Source organism: Macaca mulatta, chromosome 7 (assembly GCF_049350105.2).
Source record: "Macaca mulatta isolate MMU2019108-1 chromosome 7, T2T-MMU8v2.0, whole genome shotgun sequence".
NCBI lineage: Eukaryota > Metazoa > Chordata > Mammalia > Primates > Cercopithecidae > Macaca > Macaca mulatta.
The window spans coordinates 20,095,851-20,114,247 of record NC_133412.1 but is presented as its reverse complement, the minus strand read 5'-3'; the positions used below and the strand labels follow the sequence as shown (position 1 = coordinate 20,114,247).

General features: G+C 47.8%; 1 protein-coding gene across 3 annotated transcripts in view; it reads right to left on the bottom strand.

Moving 5' to 3' along the window:
* STARD9 (StAR related lipid transfer domain containing 9) overlaps positions 1–18,397 on the bottom strand; it is a 152,809-nt gene that overhangs the window by 21,011 nt on the left and 113,401 nt on the right. For all 3 annotated transcript variants that reach the window (XM_015142036.3, XM_015142037.3, XM_077939159.1), the window contains 4 exons: positions 6,555–16,769; positions 6,172–6,369; positions 5,574–5,757; positions 5,027–5,164 (listed from right to left, as the gene is read on the bottom strand). In XM_015142036.3, coding sequence (XP_014997522.3) covers positions 5,027–5,164; positions 5,574–5,757; positions 6,172–6,369; positions 6,555–16,769 — 10,735 coding nt within the window. The remainder of the gene's footprint in view (positions 1–5,026; positions 5,165–5,573; positions 5,758–6,171; positions 6,370–6,554; positions 16,770–18,397) is intronic.

Sequence of the window (18,397 nt, the reverse complement as noted above, 5' to 3'; positions counted from 1 at the left end):
ACAGAATGGGAGAATGTATTTGCAAACTATGCATATGACAAAGGGTTAATATCCAGAATATATAAGGAATTCAAATAACAGCAAAAATCCCAAACAATCCAACTTTAAAATGGGCAAAAACCTGAATTCACATTTCTCAAAAAAAGACATTCAAATGGCCAACAGGTATATGAAAAAAATGCTTAACATCACTAGTTTTTAGGAAAATCCAAATCAAAACTAACATGAAATATCACTTCATTCCATCTAAATGGCTGTAATAAGACAAAAAACAACAAATGTTGGTAAGGATGTGGAGAAAGGGGAACTCTTATACACTGTTGGTAGAAATGTAAATACAGCCATTATAGCAAACAGTAGGAAGGTTTCTCAAAAAACTAAAGCAGAACTACCATATGATCCAGCAATTCCACCACTATGTATATAGCCAGTGAAAATGAAATCACTATGTCAAAGAGATATCTACACTCCCCTATTTATTGCAGCACTACTCACAATAACCAAGAGATGAAATCCCCCTAAATGTTTACAGGTGAATGGGCAAAGAAACTGTGGTATATATACATAATGGAATAGTATTCAGTCATAAAACAGAATAAAATTCTGTCATTTGTGGCAACATGGATGAACCCAGGGACATTATACTAAGTGAAAGACACCAGGTATAGACAGACAACCACATGATCTTACTCATATGCAGAATCTTAAAAAGTTGATCTCTCACACCTGTAATCCCAGTGCTTTGAGAGGCTGAGGCAGGTGGATCACCTGAGGTCGGGAGTTTGAGACCAGCCTAGCTAATATGGTGAAACCCCATCTCTCCTAAAAATACAAAAAATAGTTGGGTGTGGTGGGCACTTGTAATTCCAGCTACTCAGGAATCTGAGGCATGAGAATCGCTTGAACCTGGGAGACGGAGGTTGCAGTGAGCCAAGATCACACCACTGCACTCCAGCTTGGGTGACAGAATGAGACTCTGTCTCAAAAATAAATAAATAATGAAAATTTAAAAAGTAGCCAGGTGCAGTGGCTCATGTCTGTAATCCCAGCATTTTGGGAGGCCAAGGCGGGCAGATCATGAGGTCAGGAGATCCAGACCATCCTGGCTAACATGGTGAAACCCCTTCTCTACTAAAAATACAAAAAATTAGCCACGCATGGTGGCAGGTGCCTGTAGTACCAGCTACTCAGAGGCTGAGGCAGGAGAATGGCATGAACCCGGGAAATGGAGCTTGCAGTAAGCTGAGATCGCACCACTGCACTCCAGCCTGGCGATAGAGTGAGACTCCGTCTCAAAAAAAAACAAAAAAGTTGATCTCATAGAAGGAGAGAGTAGAATAGTGATTACCAGAGGCTGGGGAGGGGATCAGGAAGAGGGTAATGGGGAGTGGTTGGTCAATGAGTACAAAGTTAGAAAGGAAGAATAATAAGTTCTGGTGTTCTAAACACAACAGGGCGACTATACCTAATAACAATGTAATGTATATTTCAAGTTGGCTAGAAGATAGGGTTTTGTGTTATCACCACAAAGAAATGATACACGTTTAAAGTGATGGATGTGCTAATTGCCTGATCTGATCATTACGCAATGTATACGTGTATTGAAACATCACACTGTACCTCACAAATATTTACATTATGTGTAAATTGTAATAAAATAAGACAATTTTTTTTAATAAACAAGAAAGAATACTCCGGTAAACTCAGAAAGAGAAGAGCAATGAGGGTAGTGGTGGACTAACACTACCACAGGGTAGAATCTATTCTTTTTTTTTTTTTTTTGAGACGGAGTCTCGCTCTGTCACCCAGGCTGGAGTGCAGTGGTGCGATCTCAGCTCACTGCAAGCTCCACCTCCCGGGTTCACGCCATTCTCCTGCCTCAGCCTCCTGAGTAGCTGGGACTACAGGCGTCTGCCACCACACCCGGCTAATTTTTTTTGTATTTTTAGTAGAGACAGGGTTTCACCGTGTTAGCGAGGATGGTCTCGATCTCCTGACCTCGTGATCCACCCGCCTCGGCCTCCCAAAGTGCTGGGGTTACAGGCGTGAGCCACTGCGCCCAGCTGGGTAGAATCTATTCTAAGCTTTGGTGTAAGCAAAAGGGACCCCTTAAACAGGTGAGGCAAAGATAAACTAACAAGCATTACGGGAACAACTGGACAGCCATCTGGAAAAAACACAATCAGATCCAGACCTCATATGAAGATGACTCCAAAAGGAACAAAGATTTAAATATGAAAAACTAAAACCACAGAAGTTCTAGAAGAAACCATGGAAGAAATTCTTTATAATTTTGGATTGAAGAATGTGTTTCTAGTTATTATTTATAACCTAGATACCATAAAAGGAAAACTGGCAAGTATATCTGCCTGCGTGGCCCCAAACAAAATCAGCAAAGACAAAAGAGAATGAAGCACTGGGAAACAAACACTTATAGTTCAGATCAGTCCAAGGGCTATTCTTGCTAAAATACAAAGAACTCTCGAAATTGGTCAGAGAAAAAGAGAAATGAGCAAAGAATATGAACAGATGGTTCATGAAAAAGGAAATAAAAATATTTAAGCATATGAGAAAAATGAGATATAATTTTCAGCAAAAAATCCAAACATTTGATAACATGTTGGTGAGAGTGTGGGAAAAGGTAAACTCTCAGCTATTACTGGTGGGAGTATAAATCAGCTCATCTGTGAGAGAAAATAGTCTCTATCAAAAATTTAAATGTAAATACTCTTTGTACAAGTGCCCTTCTGGGAATGTATCCCACAGATATATTTGCTTATGTACAAAATGATACATGCATAAAGTTATTCACTGTACTATTGCTGATAACAGCAAAAGTCTGAAAACAACCCAAGTTAGAATACTGGTTAAATTACGGTGCAACTCTACAATGGAATGCTACGCAGCAATGAAAAAAATGAGAAAGTTCTCTGCATATTCAAATAGAGTTCCAAATTATACTGAGTGAAAAAGATACATAACGTATAGGACAGTGGCATACTATGCTTTATTTTGTATGCATAAAGACCCCTAGGAGGACACCTTCCAAGAAACAACACTGCTTTCCTTGGGTGGGGTAAGGGAGAGGAATGAGGTAGACTGACGGCAGGGATGGGTACTTCCCTGTATCCCTTTTACAGGCTGAGTACCCCTTCTCCAAAATGCTTGGGACCAGAAGTGTTTTGGATTTTGAATGTTTTTGGATTTTGGAATATTTGCATATGCATAAGGAGATATGTGGGGGATAGGATCTGTGTCAAAATACAAAATTTATGTTGGATATATACCTTATACACACAGCCTGAAGGTAATTTCATATAGTGTTTTAAATAATTTTGAGAATGAAATCAAGTTTTGACTGTGTTTCAACTCAACCTGTCACATGAGGTCAGGTGTAGAATTTTCCACTTCTGGTGTCACAGTGCTCAAAAAGTTTTCGATTTTGGAGTATCCTAAATTTCTGATATTTGGATTAGGGATGCTCAACCTGTATATGTATATATTTGTACCCTTTCTACTATATGAATATATTATCTATGTAAAACATCAAACTTAAAAACATGCAATAAAAGAGAAAAAAGGAAACACTATTCAGCTGTTAAAAAGAAGGCCAGGCACGGTAGCTCACACCTGTAATACCAGCGTTTTAGGAGGTCGAGCTGGGCAAACAGCTTGAGCCCAGGAGTTTGAGACTAACCTGGGCAACATGGCAAAACCCTGGCTCTTAAAAAAATAAAATAAGTCAGCACTAGATTTACTGATATGCAATGATATCCCAAAGATATTTTTAAAAAGAAAAAGCAAAGTGAGAAAGTGAGTACAGTATACTCCCATTCATCTGCTTTACAAAAAGACGTATATACATCATCCCTGGAAATACACACCAAACTGGGGTAAATGACTGCTTCTGGGGAAAGGAAATAGGAGACTCAAACATGCACCTGACATTGGATGTCCTTTGCTACTGTTTAAATATTATTTTTATTAAATGACGCTGTATTTGTAAAATGAATTTCAAATGTTCATCCCCAGCCAGATCTTACCTATGAGCTGTAGATTTCCAACTGCTCCACCTGGATTTCTCACAGGCACCGTCAACTCAGTAAGTACAAACCTAAACTCATCATCTTCTACACAAAACCTGATTCTCCCTCCAGTGTTCCTTGTCATTGTTCACATGGCCGCCCTTCAGCTGCTCAAGTCGAAAGTGCGTGTGCTGTTCTCAACTCCCCGCTCTGCCTTCCTCTAACACCCAACCAGTCACCAAGTCCCGTAGATCTCTCTCTCCATTACATCCACCTCTGTTCGTCTTCACTGGCAGTGCCCTAAAGCAAGCAGTCATCTCTCAGCAGCCTTTTCACTTTTGGGAAGTCACACAATGAAATGGATTAGAAAGGGGCCAGAACTCTCATTATAGTCCACATGATTTTCTAGTTCCTTCTCAAGTCATTTTCCCATCTCACTCTTTACATTCCAACCACACTAACCTTCATTTAGTTCCTCAAACTCTTCGTCCTCAAGGCCTCACTTGCTAGGCCCACATCTTTCCCAATAACAGCACCACTAAGCTTTTACTGCATTAACTACCTCGTATCCTTTTAGTCTCAGTCTAAACACATTGTTTTCGGAATATCTCTGTGACCTTCCAGACTAAGTCAGACCCCTGGTTTTATGCTGGTTTAGCAACCCTCCTTCAAACAATTTACTGCAACAATAACTGAACTATAAAATCAGTTGTTTAATATTTATCCCTCAAACAGCCTAAGGACAAGAACAGTTTTGCTCACCGCTGTATCCTAAAACGATACCCACAGAATAAACATTTGTTGAACGAATGAATAAACAGAAGAGGCAAGGGGCAAACTAAATGGAAAACCAAAGGCCGGCACATAAGAAGGGCTCATGTCAGCAGTGGCCTCTAGGAGGCACAGCGTCCCACCCAGACTGCAGGAGGCACAGCATCCCGCCCAGACTCTTGCCTTGGCAGTCTGGGCCCCTGGCTCATTCCCAACATCTGCCTACTCACCGCATTCTCTGGGCACTGGAGCTGGCCTGACAAGGCTGGGCTGCTATTATAGCCAGAGGTCATACCAGATGAGAGGCTTCCATTAGAGCTGGTGCACAGGGAGCTGGAGTTGGCCAAGGTATGTAGTTTATCCTCTTCCTGGGAAGGACAAATCACCATTTACCAGCTTCTGAAGTGCCCTCACTGGCTATGCCCTCTCCTACCCAAAGCCACCCCTTCCCTGCTCACCTCTACTGCTCCTTTGTCCACCTCCCAGGGCCTCCCTGACTTAGCCTCACATGCCCTGGCTTCCTCAAAGCCACCGCTGCTCATATTTCCCCATACCCTGCACTTCACACCAAAGCCTTTCTCCCAGGCCGTGGCCAGGCAAAGGAGCTGGTGTGATGATGTAAAAAGAGAGTGAGCCCAGCTTTGAGTTGACAACAGGGGTCCCACAGCCTCCTCCAAATGTTATGCATGTCCCAAGATTCAGAGGTAGCCATGGTGAAGGTGGACCAGTCTGAGGTCCAGGCCTATCCTGAAATCAGAGGCTTGCCCCACTCCACACCCTCAACAGCTGGGAAACGATCTGCTGGTGGATTCTCAGCTTCTCTTGTTCAGTCTGCTCCCGCAGTTGGTCTCGGGCCCGGGCAATCTCCTCCTTGGCCTCCTCATGGGCCTGCTGGTAGTCTCGCAGCATCAGCTCTATGTCAGAGGGTGGCTGAGCCGACCTTGACACCGACTCTGGGCTCCTGAGGAAGATCACGGGGTGGAAAGAACACGGTGGGTGGGTAACAGTCCTGGTCTGTCCATCCAAGGCTAGCTTGGGTGATACCACCTTCTTAAAAGACCCATCCTCCATTTGCCCACAGGGTTTTAAAGTTTGATTTTTTAGCCTCAGGAGAGGTTGCTGTACAGAGAGAACCAAGCCACCTTGAGACCCAGGCCTGCAGACTTGCATAGCATGTCAGAGCCCTTCTGTCCATCCTTTCCTATGCCTTCTCTCTGCCCAACCCCTCCCTCACTCCATTCCCTTCTATGTCCTCTTTCCACATACCCTGTCTGAGATAGAGAACCCTCCAGGATGCTAAAACTTCAGCTCCTGCTCTCCACACTTCCCTCCCGCAACAGAGCCTGCTTCCAGCAGGGTTCTGGGTCCACCCTACCTGGTGGTTTCCACAACATCCTTCCTCAGTTGCTGCAGGTATTCTCGGCGTCGGCTGGGCAAGTCAAGATCCCAGACGAAGAGCTCTTTGTTGGGCAGGAGGCTCAGTTGTTTCTGCGGGCTAAGGCTTCGCGTCCGGCAGAAGTTCCCAAGTCGCTCAGCCCGCTCTCTCCTGAGGGTCTCAATGGCTTTTTTTTGCCTGAGGCAAAACATGATTCGCTGAAGCTGGCCCTGAATGTCCTTCACTTTAAGAGCTATCTCTGACCCCTGGAAAATCCCAGAGATGAACCAGGGCAGAGGAAACAGCAAGCTATTAGCTTTCTGGGGTTCTCTTTCCTCACAGCCCACCCCTTCCCCTCCCAACTCCAGGCTGGGGGCCCTTACCGTGCATGGAGCTCCTTCCAGGTGGATATCACAGGTTCATCAGCAGCAAGCGCCTCCCCTGTCCCACTCTGCAGCACCTGGAGCAGGGCATCGGCCTCCCCAAAGCCGTGGTGCAATTTCGCTTCTGTGAGTTCCACGCTGAGTGAGAGGTTCTGGGCCCCAACTTGCAGGGGGATCTGCTCCCCCTGGGACCACTCAGGGTCCTGGCTGTGGTCATTAGGAGGTTGTGGGGTGCTCTGTTCCTGCTTTTCAGAGCTGAGATCACCGCTGGCCCCCAGCTCCTCCTCAGTCATGTCCACCCCCCCAGGTGAGCCCTTCTGAACCCCACACCAGTTACTAAATTTGTTATGCGCCGGGAGGTCCCTCAGACTGTGGTGCTGGGGCTCAGGGGCCATGCACATCTGGCAACTGGAGCACAGTAACCCCTCGGGTTGGCAGGCTTGAGGGAGGCCCAAGGCGGAACCTCGGAGCCCTGCAGTATCAGTCAACTCAGAGACAGGGCAGGGGCTGAGGTGCTGGAGGCCTCCACATGAAGAAGGTCGGTCCAGAGTGCGTTGTGGTTCCCCTGGAGATGCTGAACTCTCACCTCCATTTTCTGTCCTGCTCCGCCACTGACTTGGCTCCCTACCGCTCAGTGGGCCACGCTCCGGGAAAGCCACCTCCTCAGGCACAAAGCTGTCGGCCAGCGTCTGGCTCCTGTGCCTCAGTGGTGGTGGCAGCAGTCTACTTTGGACCCCAATCGTGGTACTGGGCTGAAGCTGCTGAGGGTGCTGCCCTAAGAAACTAAATTGGAGTTTTGGACTCTGTTGTGGGTTGTGCGGGGAGTGTAACTCAAGGAAGGACCTCCCGTTACTCCTCTGTAATACACTTCCACCTCTCTGGGAGCCGCCCAACTCATCAGTGGTTTGGGAATAATTATCCATCGGAGTCCTCGGGGCACCAACAGGGTCTGGGCTGGAGTCAAGCTTCTGGTGGCCTTCAACAGGGTGAGCTGAAGGGGCTGAGAGGGTCAAAGAGCCTGGGGGAAGACCCAGCTCTTGGGTGCTGGCACTAAGAGTGAGGATTGGGGAGGAAGCCCTGTCCACCAACAAAGCGCTGGTGGGGCCCAGCTTCTTCTGGACCCTAGGGTCCCCAGGGTACTCGGAAGTACTGGGAAGGAGCCCTGGGGAATGACAGGGGCTGGGACTGGGACTGCTGACAGCTATGCAAGACGACTCCTCTGGCTGGGAGCTGGGAGGCAGGAAAGCATCAGAAACTGAGGGGCCCACAGAAGGAAGATGCTGCCTAAGCGGGGCTTTCTGAAACCTCAAGTGGGATGAGGGTGTTGAAGGGTTCTGGGGCTTGTAGGGAGTGCTTTCTTCCTGAAGATACAGGAGCTGTGCCATTTTCTGTGCTGTTTCCTCTGCCTCTCTCTTCTGAGGTACCCCTGGCACATCTCCCTCTTCTTGAGACACAGTTGAGGTATGTGAACCCAGCCCTTCAAGGATCACATTGGCCCCCTGAGGTTCGGCCTCTGAAGCCTGGAGGCGCAGGGTGGGTGAGGCGAGGTCAGTCTGGCTGCCTTCATCCACAGTGGTCTGAGTAGAGCCATCCATCATCAGGGCCTGTGGGGCTTTATCTGGGACGTCCCTCTTGGTGTTCTGCTCCCTTCTGGCCACACCTGGCTGGGAGAGACTCCCAAGCAGCTCTGAGGTACTGTGCAGGAGCTGTGAGAGGTGGAGAGACAGATTGTGCATGCTGGTCCATGAGGCCAGATCAGAGGCTGATGCCGCACTAGCTTCAGGCTGAGCAAAGGAGATGTCAGTGCTGCTCTGGTGGCACCTGCTGCCAAGGGTCTGTGTGCCCTGTTCGAATATGTTCGTCCTGGTCTGTCCCACAGGGCAGCCCGCCCCTGATGGATACGGCAGCATAATCTCATCCGCTGGACCTGCAACACTTCCTTCAGCCAAGCGGGGCTTACTCCTCAGACAGTCTGCTTCACCAGAAGGGCCCCTGAACTGGGGTCTTCTGTCATGACCTAAAGTGGGGGCTACTCCTTCAGAGCTCGTCAGGATGTGGGGGTCTCCTAAAGAAACTGAAGAACTCCCTGGGAATACTTCCCAGGCCTCATTTGAACCTTGGGCATTCTCAGTGCTGCTGTGTGTGGTTGACAGATCGCGAATATTGGCATAAGTGCTGAGGTGAGAGTGTAAGGGGGAGTTCTGGTCTTCTAGGCCATTGTCCATGCTGGAGCACCGGGCCACATTTGATGGTGTCAGGCCCTGGGGTTTCTGGCTGCAGGAAACATTGACTGTACTGCCAAAAACATATTGCTTCCAGCCGATACGTGCATGCTCCTCTGGATGCCAGGGCAGGGCATAGGGACTGATGTCACTGGAGCCAAAGTGCAGCATTCCTTTGTCCATCTGAGAGCACCAATTTTCTGGCCTAACCTGGACACCCAGTTTTTCTGGCTTTCCCTGTTGGCCCTGTTCCAAAGTACCAGACATCCAGCTGGTCATGAAATCAGGGGTTGGCATGTGTGAGAGGGTAGAAGGCACTGGATAAGGAGGGGTGGCAGGCTTCGGGGGCCTGTGATCAGTAGTGCCATCATCCAGGTGAGATGAGGCTTTCTGATTGCTGTCCTCAGCCTGCAGAGATGTTCTTGCCATTGACTTTCCTGTGGAATAGCCCCTGAGATGTGGGTTCCACCATCTGTCAGGCCCCTGTGTATCTTCGTCTGTAGGGGAAGGAGGCTCCACACTCAAGTTTAGCTCCTGAAGAGAACGAGAAGAGCTGACAACTGAGATCTGTGGTGTGGGGGAGGACTTGGAGCGTTCGGGGCCAGAGAAGATTGCAGTCATGGGAAGTGAGCCCCTGTGGTTGAGGGCTGGCTGCTCTCTGCCAGTATAGAGGTTGCCAGGCCCCTGAGAAACAGGCTGTGGTGTTTCATTTTGCCTCAAGGACACAGTGGCTGGGTCTTTGAAGCCCTGTGATAAAATCTTGGACACAGGAGGCTTGGCCACAGCCACCTCCTGTCTCCTAGCATCTAAAATCTGACGGCTATCTAAGCCACCTTCATCAGAAGGAAGCGGATTCATACCCTGGGTGAAGCCTTCACCACCACCTGAAGCCTGGTCTCTGCGCTGCTCTTCTTCCTGCCAGCGACTGTCTTCCTGGGGGCTGCAGGTATGTTTTAACCTTGCTACAAACTTGGCTTGGGAATCCAAGCAATAGTGATCTCTCAATTCAGTGGAAAATTGTGGCTTTTCCAAAAAACATCTGGTGGTATTTTCAAAACATTCATGTCGTGGCTCTGCCACCAACTTGCTCTCCACAGACCCTTCACTTAAATCCAGGGTGTGTGGTCCCGGAGTTGTTGCAGGTGGTTCTGGACTGGTTTGAGACACCTGTGCATTCTGGTCACCTACAGAGCTGTCCCTAAACTGCCTCAGTGGCTCAGAGTACATGCCTGCAGGGAAAGAGGTAGCCTCAAGTTCTGTGCTTGCTTGGTTCTCAGCAACCTTTTTCTCAGGAGCGCCTATTAATCCTAAGCTTCCATCAGTAGCTGAGTGGCTGAAGGAACTTGTCCTCCTCACATCAGAGGCAGAAGGGGATCTGCAGCCTTGAGCCCCAGATAGGATAGCAGCCACGGTAGAGGGCTCACAAGTGCTGCTCTCTGTTATACTAAATTCCCTATTAACATCTTTGGGCTCAAGGCCATGTGTCAAGAGCACATCAGGTCCCCTAGAAGAGGTCTCTCCTGTCTCATCCACTTCACAGGCCCTGGAAGGTACTCCACAGGGGGGGTAGACAGTACGCAGAGCAGCCTTGAAAGGCTCCTTCCCCAGGTCACCACCTCTACAACACAGTAGAGTAGAGGAATGGCAGGAATAAGAACGAGTAGCAACAGGTTGAGAACTGCACGGCCGTCGGCAAGGAAGAGTTCTGCTCTCTTTTCCTCTAGACGCGCTGAGAGTCCTGCTGCCTTCAGGGTTCCTTGAGAAGACAGGGCCATGTAAAGCTTCCCTTGGATATCTGCATGGGGCTCCCTCTCCAATTCCCTCAGGATTTGGGCTTGGTCTTTGATCTGGCAGTGGAGTTGGTCTGGAATGTTTGCTGCCAGCCCTGCAGATTTCTGTCAACCCAGACCCAACACTCTCCTTCCACTTCACACACTGCTGTGTGGGAGCTTCCAGTTCAACCCCTGTCAGAGCTCCAGGCAGAACGGTATCTTGTTTGGCATTTGCCCTACCTTCTTCAAAGCCAGTGGAAGCCTCAGGGCATTGGACATGGTCTTGCTTAGGCCCTGAGGGACTTGTAGAATTCTGAACATCACAGGTCACAGACTGACTTTCAAAATGGGCTGTTTTTTCTTCCTGTGCAGTCACTAACGAATGACCTGAAACTTCTCCATATGTGGTGTTTAGAGCTCTGGGTTCCTGATGCTCTGGGCTGCTGTCCTGACTGCCAGCGGGTATGCCCTCTACGGTCTCCTGCGGAACTGACTGACTTAGCTCATGCAGAGTCACTCTAGGATCATCACAAGGGGCCTGAGAAGATAAGGCAGCCACTACCTGCTTTGATACTACCCTCCTGACCCCCTCCACAGGTGAAGAAAGAAGACTGTCTGGGGCCAAAGGATCAACAGAGGAAAGCGTTCTGGTTGCATCTTTCTTTTTCTCTAGGATTTCAGAAGAACCAGAGTGACATATAAACGGTTCACTTGTTCCCGCGAACTGCCTCAGTTCTCCAGCACAATGTTTTTTGTCTAGAGCAGGGGCAGCATGGGAGAAAGCCTGCATAGGATCCCACGGCTGTCTGTCAGTTTCCGTATTGGGCAGAGATTGAAAGCTGTCTGCAGACAGAGGTGTGGCCTGGACTTTCCTCTCATCAGTTGACAGATCTGTCTGCCCTGCTTCAGCAGATAGAGATGCCACATGAAATCCCGGTGCTTCACCCTCATTCCTGGTCTGGTCTGATGATGACAGTTCTATTTGTTTACACTGAGGCCCGCCAGAAACCCCTGAAGAACATTCAGGTTCTAGTAAAGTTTCACAGTAAGAAAGGACTGTGCCTCTGGCCACAAAGTCATTAAGCTGCTTTCTCTGGGCCTTTGCCTGTCTGATCTCCTCCAAGATGGCCAGACACATGGATGCATAGTCAGAGGGCTCCAACAGCCTAGGCTCCAGACTGGGCACCCTTGGCAAGGAAACAGGTGCTAAGGAAACACTGCTGGTCAGTCCAAGGTCCTCAGTCTCCTTCTCTGCCTTCTGCCTTGGCTTGCTGGCTTGGTCATTATCCTTTTCCAAGGAGAAGCTGACCCTCTTTTCAGGCTGGCTAGAGACCTTGTTCAGTGAACTGACTCCTATTTCTTTCTGCACAGCCACCTCGGCTTCAGAAGCAAAATCTTCGCTGGTACTGAAACCCAGCAAGGTGATTCTGAGGTCCTTTCCATGGTCTTGGGGGCTGGTGCTTGCTGAGATCTTGTCCTCTGTCCCCAGAGAAATGCTCTCTGGTACACCAGATTGACTATGAGATCTCATGGCCATGGATCGCACAGACCCACACCAGGCAGTGTGTGCCTCAGAAGAACCCCCTCTAACATTTCCTTCAGGGCTGTGGCCTCTGGTCTCTGTACTCTGGTCCTGATGATGTACTCCAGTTACCAAGGGACTGTTATGAATTTTCAACATTGTGAGATCCAGCACACAGTCAAGTGAAGAGATGCCTAGAACACCAGGTACATGAAGACAGCTTCTTGGCCGCCTTGGAGAATTCAAGGGCAAGGTATTACTCAGGTCTTGGTGAGGAGGAGCTGTAGAGAATTCGGTCCAGCTTAGTAACGGGCTGACAGTTTCCTGGCTGAAAAATGTGTCCCTACAAAGCTGGCTGAGACTAGGAAGTTTCTGAGTCACTTTATTTTCTTCCTGTAGGCTGCGTCCCCTTTGCATAGGCATTTCTTCAACTTTACCTTGAGCTTTTGGCTCCTCTTGGTTGGAACTACTTAAGTGTTCAGCAACTTGGCTTTCCTGAAAACCTTTCACAGTCTCCAATTCCTCAAGACTTCCTAAGCCCCAAGGCTGCTCTTTGAGACTTGCTGATGCTTTTACCAACTGGCTATTATTCTCAGAAGACCTCTCTAGCCTGGGCTGCAATGGCAGAGCTCTAGTCAAGGCTTTCATTCTCTGTGGGTGAAAAGAAGTGTTGGTGAACTCTCTGCAAGTTGTGTGTTTCCCTAAAGACTCAAAAATATCCCTGGCAGGTCTGTCTGATCCAGCTGGGTGGGTGTGCTGTCTCATAGGTCCACTCTCTTGTACACCTTCCCTTGACCTGAAGGGGTTCAGGGTGATTTTCTGGACCTGGGGATGGTTCCCAGTGCTGTTAACCTCCATCTCTCCAGCTTCACTATCCCTAAAGACAGTAGCATCTGTCTGTCTTGGAGAAGATGGCTGATCCTTAGAGGTCAAAAGGTTTCCAGAGCTGTCTGGCCTAAGGGCATGGTCAGTCTTCTCCTGCTCCTTCTGGTCCTGGAACACTGACTCCTTGTCGACACCTGGTGTGTGGGAAGCATGAACCTGCTTATTCTGCTTAGATTCAATTTCTAAGATGCCATTTTCCAGCTGCATTACACTCCTAATTAGCCTAGCCATTTCATCAGTATTATTAACTCTTTTATTCTGTTTCTTTTCAGAAGGTTCTCCGTTGGGATTTAACATTCCTTGTGACTTTCCAGGACCCTTGCATTCACCGGGGTTTCTTTCCTGAGGGCATGTAACTAACTGGAACCTCTCATATGCAGGCTTTGTGCCTGGAAGCTTAAACTCTTCTGAGCTATCTTTGGGATGAAGAGCTTTTTCAAGAAGCCTAGTTTCATTTTTCCCTTCCCACTTAGGGGTTGGACTCTCATCCTGGGCCACCATCCCTGGGCTGCTTACTCTATGATGTACTGATCTGGACTTCAAAGAAACAGCACTTTCCCATGGCAAGTCTTTCTCAAGGCCTACATTGATGGTCTGCCTCAGAACTGTATTCTGATCCAGCTCTTCTTCCTCACATGCCTCAGATTCGAGAAAGAGGAGGAGAGGCTTCCCAGACTCAGTGCTGTCTGAGGAAACACTGCAACAGGACTGAGCAGTGACCTCTCCTCCTTCAAGTGCTGGAAAACTGTGTTTATTTAAAATTCCAACTTGATTTTCAAATTCACATACTTTTGTGCTGGTAGAGGGGAGAAAATGTCTGTTCTGAGTAACAGAAGAATAAACTGAATCACGGCTTTCTTCTGTAATATTTCCAGGGCATTTACCTGATTCTCTGATGACTTCCCCGGTATTCATATCTACTGGTATCTCAGCTGTGACCTGCTGAGATGAGGCAACCTTAGAATTCTGGTTTTGTAACAGCACTGGCAAATTAGTCTTCAAATAAGCATCTTGGAGAGCTTGGCGGTTGTGACCAAAGCCCCAGGCTTCCCTGGGGGGTGGGGAAGGTACCCTTACTTCTCTGCAAGCTGGAATCTCTAAGGCAGTTTCTGTCAGGGCATCCCTGCTTTTGGTCACATAGAATGTTTCCAAGAGTGGGGGCTGCAGGGAAGATGACAATGGATTCCAGGCAGCAGAGTGAAGGTATAGCTCTGGACCTGAAGGAAAGGCAAAGGAGATATTTATGTGTCTTCTAACTGCTTCCTTAGAGCTCTCCTGGCAATCTGTCTTCTCTTCCTCTAGTGGGTACTGGCTGTCAGGACTTAATTGCCCTGGCTGGACTGCACTATTTTTCCTGAGAGGAGCCCAGCCGTGAGGCCAATGGTCTGCTTTGGTGGCTGTAGTGACATTACTGTGACAAGCGTTCTTCTGGAAAAAATACTCATCAGAGGAAGTCATCAGTCCAGGTTTCCTGCAACTCTGAAGGCATTCTTCCAAGTTGTTCTGCTTGACTTCACATGCTTCTGTCATGGAACCTGGTATCGTGTTCCCTACTGCAAAGACCTGTGCATTTGTAGATCGAGAAGCAGCCAATGATTCTAAGTCTGCTGAATAAGTTTCGTCATAACTCACCTCTTTCTCACTAGTGCTAAAGAAATCTGAAACACCTTCTAATTTGGCATTTAAACTGTCCTGTTCTTTCTCTGCCCTCAAACGCCTGATTCTGGAAAGATGGATTGGAAAGTTGTTGAGATTCAGATTGCTAGATACCTTAGGGCCAACTGGCAATGAAGTATCTCCTCCTTCACCAGAAGCTTGGGCCAGGGAACCAGAGTCTTCCTCAAGGTAGGGGAAAGCTGGCCTGGGCACTCCTATGGCCTCCAAAACAGGGCAAGAGAGTTCAAGGAGGTACTTTTGCTGAAGGGCAGACCAGTCCCTTTCGTGGGTGCCGCCTACATGAGTCAATGTGGTGGCAGAGGCAGACAGCACGTTTGATACACTAGAATTGTGGGATGCTTCAGAGCTGCCCTGCTGGGTCGTGTCATGGATGCATCTGCCCTGAAAAGTGCCATCAGCTCCTGGTTGAATAAGCTTTTGAATTCCCCAGAGAGACAGCCTCGACATATCAGAAGCAGAGGCTGTGTGCTCATCTCTTGCAATGCAGAGCAGCTCAGTACTGCCTTGGTGCAGTTTGGAGCTATATGGCAGAACCGTTTCTGCATCTGATGGCTTTAGTTCCTCAGTATTTAGCCAGTATCCAGGTCTCTCCCCCTTACAGTGGTGAAATTCCTGCACATCAGGACTTGGACATAAAGAACCCACTATTCCTGGGGGGCTGCTGGGGTTGATCTTAGAATCACAGGAAAACCAGGAATCCATGGACATCAGTGGGCTCTCTCTTGAAAGCTGCATGCCTTGGAGAGAGTTGGCCTGTTCAGAGTAGCTTGGCTCTCCCTGTGACTCTGCCTGCTCACAATGGGGTTGGAGCTCACAACGGGGTTGGAACTGAGGATCAAGGTAAAACGAACTGCTCATTGGCAGGACGGCATCCAGCCTAGCTGCTGTTCTGTAGTTGATGGGACCAAGCCTGCATATTGCCTCTTGGTCCATTACAGGCAGATTGGAGTCCTCCAGGTGCCAAAAAGTCTCTGTGGGTATCTCATCGGCTGAACCAGGGCAAGGTTCTTCTTGCTGATCTTCCGCTAGTTCTTCCTCAGCATCAATCAGGCTATCCAAGGAGAAGCTTCTGTGAGTTTGAGCAAGTAGGTCACTGTCTGAGGGTGCAGTGAAGCCCCTCACAGAAGCTCTAGCTCTGGTCCTGGGGTGGCCATGGTGGTTGGTGGGATGATTTCCCCCTAGCCTGTTTTGTGGGCTTTGGTACCTCTTCTCAGCCAGTGAGTCCTCAGATATTTGGCTGTCATCACTTTCAGAGTTCTCTGGCTCCGGGAAATCCCACTTCCTCTCCTGAGGGTCCTCTGGCTTTAGCGGCTCTATCAGGGCTTTGGCATAGACACACGAGAGAGAATCCACTGAGTAGTTGCTATCTGAGTCAGAAAAATCATTGTCTTCTCTTGAATGATCCACTACTGGACTAAAATCTGTGAGTGGGGCCATGGTGTCTAGGTCCCTCGTATTTTGTTGTCTCTTCAAAGGACTGCCAAGAGGCAAGTGAGAGGACTTTTTGGTAATATTTCTGACCCTAGCTGCCAGAACCCTCTGATGCCTTTTTGATGCCCTGCTTAGAGAAGGTGGTTTGTATTCTGTACAAAAAGTCTTGACTGCCTTTCCATGCCCAGCAGTCTGCCTGGGTCCATGAGGATATGGGGAATTGCAACTGGCTCCCTTAGCAGCCGTGTGGGTCCCAAGGTTACCTTCTTTTCGCCACCCAGCTTGTGTGTGGCTAGGGTCTGCTAGTCCTTTTGCCCTTCTGGTCTGGGTAGTAGAGGTGAGGATCTTTGGCTCATGCCTTGGCTTTAGCTTGTTAGCTGATTTCCTCAGAGATGCTAAGCCCTGGATCACCATCTGATGGGGCTGCTTACCCACCCTCTCCATTTCCTGGATGCCAACAGAGTTGGGACTCACGGTGAGCCAAGTGTCTGGAGCTGAGGCTCCCTTCCTGGACAAGGCTGCTCTGGCTGTGCAGGGCTGCCCATGGCCTGAGGAATGCAGGCCGTTCTTGCGGAGACACCCTGTCCTTGGAGGGTAGGAAGCAGCCTGTGACAAACACTCTTCTGATGATGTTTTCTCTGATGTTTGGTGAGTAGGGTCAGGCATAGGTGGTAATGTGGTAGAGGGATCCCAACTTAGGAAAATGCTGTGAAGACAAGGAAAGCTATCTCAGAAGACGTGAGGTACTACTTCCTGTGAACAGAAGGAGGTTAAAAACAAGGCCAATGTCACTGTCCCCTATTGACTTCAGAGCCAGAGAAAAGCTCCCTAGGTATTAAAGGAAATTGTGGACACTAGTCCTAGCTCTCCAAGAAGCTCCAGGCCCACACTGTTCCTCAATTTCTTCATCTTATTAAAAAACTGAACTGAAGTGGCTGGGCGCGGTGGCTCACACCTGTAATCCCAGCACTTTGGGAGGCCGAGATGGGTGGATCACGAGGTCAGGAGATCGAGACCATCCTGGCTAACACAGTCAAACCCCGTCTCTACTACAAAAATAAAAAAATTTAAAAAAATTTAAAAAAATTAGCCGGGTGTGGTGGCAGGCACCTGTAGTCCCAGCTACTCAGGAGGCTGAGGCAGCAGAATGGCGTGAACCTGGGAGGCGGAGCTTGCAGTGAGCCAAGATTGCGCTATTGCACTCCAGCCTGGGTGACAGAGCAAGACTCCGTCTCAAAAAAGAAAATTAAAAAAAAAAAAAAAAAAACTGAACTGAAGCTAATCACACTTACAGGGAAAGTTTCCTATTAATAGGCAATATGAGGAATAGAGGAACAATTTAAATGGTATTATAAGGAAGCAAAAGATAAATCTATAGAGTGATACACATTCTACAGAACTGTAATTATCAATAATATGAAGTAGTAAAAATAATGATTACAAATAAAACAAGAAGAATGGTTAAAAGAAACCTGAAAAACAACAAACAAATGCAGCATGTAAATCCTGCTTGGATCTTGATTTGAAAAACCAACCATTTTAATGCTGAACCATGTTAGAGAAAAAAGAGAGAGAGAAAAAAGAAAACTGTAAATAGTTTTAGGCAAGCAGAGAAATTTGAACATGGCCTAGGTTTTAGAATACATCAAATAATCTTAATTTTGGTAGCTGTCACAACACTGTGGTTACAAGAAAAGTCCATTTTTTTTTAGAAGTATATACTTAGAAATGCAGAACTAAAGGGACAAGGTGTCTAGTAGTTGCTTTAAAAAACTTCAGAAAATGGGAAGGTAGGCAAGTGTGTAAAGCCTAATAATCGCTGAATAGTATCAGTGATACATATACTATTCTTCCAACTTGGCATATGTTTAAATTTTTTTCATATTAAATTTTTAGAAAGCCCACCGAGTACTTTGAAGACCAGAGAGGTGAGCAAACATAACACCAATAGACGTTAATTGTGAACCTCCTATGGACGAGAACCTGTGCTAGGTCCTGAGGATATAAAGAGATATAAGACAGAAACCCTTGCTCCAACGAGTCTGGGAGATAATACAGCCTGGCCTTGGTGGCATATAAGGGGTAATAGAGAAAAGAAGGAAGGTCCCAACTTGAACCTGGGAGTCAAAAAGAGAGCTTACTCACCAGGTGGGAGGTGGGGTCAGAAAGCTCACTTGATGTGGTGGGTCAGGGAGGGAGGTGGTGTAGGAGTCAAGAGTCTGGTTACAGGCATGACAAGACTGAGGTGTGACTTACAAAGAAACATATATGGATAGTCCAGGTCTAAGGAACAGATGAAAAATGAGGCCGAGATCCTTACTCCTAAGATATTAC